The sequence below is a fragment of the Choristoneura fumiferana genome, chromosome 23 (assembly GCF_025370935.1).
Source record: "Choristoneura fumiferana chromosome 23, NRCan_CFum_1, whole genome shotgun sequence".
NCBI lineage: Eukaryota > Metazoa > Arthropoda > Insecta > Lepidoptera > Tortricidae > Choristoneura > Choristoneura fumiferana.
Window position 1 is genome coordinate 143,167 of NC_133494.1, and position 3,932 is coordinate 147,098.

At 42.2% G+C, this 3,932-nt stretch overlaps 1 protein-coding gene across 1 annotated transcript; it reads right to left on the reverse strand.

Annotated features, from left to right (window-relative positions):
• Window positions 1–180: 180 nt before the first annotated feature.
• On the reverse strand, window positions 181–2,808 carry LOC141441163 (CD109 antigen-like). Its single transcript, XM_074105840.1, has 4 exons — window positions 2,749–2,808; window positions 2,095–2,196; window positions 1,420–1,606; window positions 181–422 (listed from the first exon to the last, which is right to left on the reverse strand). The coding sequence occupies exons 1-4, from the start codon at window positions 2,806–2,808 to the stop codon at window positions 181–183; spliced, it is 591 nt and encodes a 196-aa protein (XP_073961941.1).
• Between the last annotated feature and the right edge of the window lie 1,124 nt (window positions 2,809–3,932).

Here is a 3,932-nt window from a genome sequence, read left to right on the forward strand (position 1 = left end):
TATCTTATTTGAATATTTTAGTAAATGACAAATTTGCTATTGATAATTTAATAATTAAATAGTCATTTGTGTATAAAATTAGTTTGTTGTAAAATAAGTTATCTTTAATTTCTATACCTAAATCTATGTTCACATAAGATAGAACATTACAGACTGCCTTCTCTCAGTGCACGCCACTGACTAGCTATTTGTTACCTGAGTGGAAGCCCAGCCGCCGTCCATAAGCCGCTGCGCATTCAGCCACATGACTATAGGTTCATTGTTGTCCTGGTGGTCCATGCAGGCCAGCAGCGCGTAGGCGGTGGCCGCGATGTTGTACGAGTCGTACTTGTAGGGCAGCCGCGGCAGCAGGAACGGCTTCTGGTTCTCCATCTTGTAGGGGGGAGGGGGGACGCGCTCCTTGCCCCAGTACACTAGGCCGCCTGTACAATGGGATATTAAGGGGCTGTTTCACCATCCATTGATTAGTGTTAACTGACGGTTAAATGTGATGCCGTCTCCGTCTATTCGAACAAAACAAATAGAGACGGCATCACATTTAACCGTCAGTTAACACTAATCAATGGATGGTGAACCAGCCCCTTAATAATAGATTGTGTAACACGTGCATAAAACGCGTGTTTTTACCCAAGATGTCGTTTTAACTCGAGCCGCAGTTTATTTAAGTGGAGGGTAAAATAGGTTTTATGAACGAATTGTTATTACTAGGTATTGCATAGTTTTTGTTTATTCAGTAATATGGGTTATAAAAAAGCTAAAAAATAACAATATAAAAAAACACATCACCCATGGCTGCTTGTGTCTGATTGCCTTCGAATTGTTCCTGTTTGCCAATAATTCGTTTAGCGGGATAAAACTTTCCTACATAATGTCCTTCGGTCCCCAAACTATCTCCATACCAAATTTCATCTAAATCGATTCAAACATGAAGAAGTAACAGACGGGCATACAGTGTGTTACTTTCGTATTTATAGTATTAGTACGGATCGCGCTATGCCTTCACTGGACATAGTTTACAAAATGGCCGCTTAATTAACATTTTTTCCCCCGACTGCCTAAAAAAATTCACCACGACGTTTACAGGCATTTGAGATGTGGTGTTACCGACGCATGTTGCGCATTAGCTGGACACAAAAGGTCAGAAACGACACCGTGCTTCAGCGCGTTCATATGTCTCAGGACCTGATGCCATCATCAAAAGACGCAAGATGCTGAAGATGCTGTTGCAGTTGATAATGATGAAGTGGACGGAAAGAGACGCGCTGGGCGAAGGAAAAGTCGTGGCTGCGGAACATCCGAGAGTGGACCGGTATCGCTGCCGTCGAACAGCTGTTTCGGCTGGCTGCTGATACAGACGAGTACAAAAACCTAACGGCCAACCTTCAGGATTGAAGAGGCACTGAAAGAAGAAGATCTCACCTTCAGCCCTCTGGAACTTCTTGAGCAGCCGATACGCGTGTTCGGAGCTGGGTGCCTTGGACATGGTCAATGCATACGCCACCACAGCCATGGAGTACGGGTCCCCGAAGTCTTCCAGCAGTTTGAGGTTCCGCTCCAGCCAGGAGATGCCGCGCTGCTGGGCTTGCACCACTCGAGCTGATAGACCCTGGACGGAGAGGCAGCTTTATAATCACTAAGAAAATAAGTTCGTGCCGAAAAAGTATTTTAACCATAAGTTTTTCACAGTACTGCCATCCAATATTTAGATTTAGATGAGTCAGGACGAGTTAAAGGGGCAACTTTAAAACCATACAGGACACAGGGATCTGTTCTAATGAATCTGTGAGTGGTAAGGAAAACTGCATCCACAGATTCTAAAAAATATTATTTTGGGATTCTCTTTTATTTTTAATACAAGCTTTATAAAAAAATACTTGAGCGCGACAGATATTAAGATAAGTGAATCTAAACGAAGCTTCGATTCAAGAGACTGTGTCATAGATGTGCATCCTCATAGAAAAAAATATATCTTTAAATAAAAAGGCTCTTGCAAAAACGGAGGGACGTACGGACAGATAAAAAGACAACAAATTGTTTATTAGGGTTCCGTTTTTGCCAACTGAGATATAGAACCCTTAAAATAAGGTTACTTACTTCTCTCACACCAATGTCCTTGAGATTTTTGACAGTCTCGAGAGTTGCTACCACTTGCGCCGTCAGAGTTATATTTCGCTGCAGTATTATAGTGTTGTTCACCTAATAGAAAAATCACATAATTAATACCTGCGGTTCTGGAAGAAGATTAAATAAAATTAAGAAGAAATTAAATTCTCAATCATAATATGGTTATGCCGGGCACTCACATTTGCACGAATACGCCAACTCACACGTGTTAGGCACGGGCCCTACACAGCGCTACGTCATCGCGTCAGCACCTCGTACGACAACTCAACGTCACGGCGCAACGTCACGACACTACGTCACCACGCTACGTCGCCGACACAGTGAATTAGGCAATCAGTTTCGAACTAATTACAAAACCAGTGTGCACAGTGACTCGCGGCCTTTCGACACCTAACATCGGGTCCTATAGGACAACACGAAACCATTCGTGATAGTTTAAGTAAAACTTGTATTCTTTTATCATTAAATTTTATTATTATTAAATCCGCAATTATAATTCATCTCCTCCGCTGCTGCCCCCTCCATAATTGGCGCAGTCGTGAGTCGAGCCGAGTCGGTACGCGAAATCTAACATCGATATCCGTCCTGATCACGTTCTACGTGCACGTTGGCTCTTCAAAGAACCTGAGCAGCACAGACGAGGAGACCATTTTGCCGCCTGAGTAAGAGGAAGAAAAGTGACATCGTGAAATGTGGTGGTGAGTACACATAGGGTTTGGTTGCATTCCTGTGTATTTCCCAATATCCAAAATTTTTCACCCACTTTCTGCCCGATCTCGGGTGTGCGAACGAAAAGTTCTGCGCACCGCGCGTAGCGATTCTTTTAGAAATTTAAGTAGTATACCAGAACACGAGAAAATGGGAGAAGTAGATATAGATGATATTTTTAAAGCCCTTAGAGTAGTACCAGAGTTCGATGGTAATCCTAATGTTTTGGTTAGATTTCTTAATTTGTGTGATAAAATAATTACGACATATGTGAAACCAGGTGCCGGGAATGATTTAAATAATTTATCCATATTAAATGGAATTTTAAACAAAATAACTGGTTCCGCAGCGCGAACCCTTGCCACCAATGGCATTCCTGACACTTGGGCCGGGATTAGAGAATCACTTATAAATAATTTCTCTGACCGCAGAAATGAAACTGCGTTATATACAGATTTGTCTATGATGACGCAAGGTCGTGATACTCCCCAAGTATTTTATGAAAAATGTCAGCACCTACTGAGCACCATAGTAACTTACGTTCAATTGCACGAATCCGTAGAAACCACCATATCAGCGAAAAGAGAGTTATATAAGAATCTAGCTTTGCAAACATTTTTACGAGGCCTATCTGAACCTTTAGGATCCCGCATTAGATGTATGAAACCTAGTTCTCTGGAACAAGCACTCGAATACGCACAAGCAGAGCTCAATGTAATGTATTTACAAAACAAAAATAAAAACTACGAAATTGCGCAAAAACCTCAATTTTTCCAACAGTTCAACACTAACATTCCACAGAGGCCATACAATAACAACACGCAGCATCTTCAGCAGCAGCGACCTGATAACAATACTAATTTTTTTAGACCTCAAACTAACCCACAGCAGGCTGGCCCATCCAGGACTCAGCAGATGTTTCGAGCATTACCTCGTTCTAACATGTCCACAGGGTTTAAGATTCCCCAAAGACCCATATTTCCCCACCAGAATCAAAATTACCCCAGACCTATGAGCGGTATTAGTCATCCTGTAGCCCGCACTCTAGCCCCAAGTAGAAACTGGAATCAGTACCCACACCGTAATAATAACAATGCAAA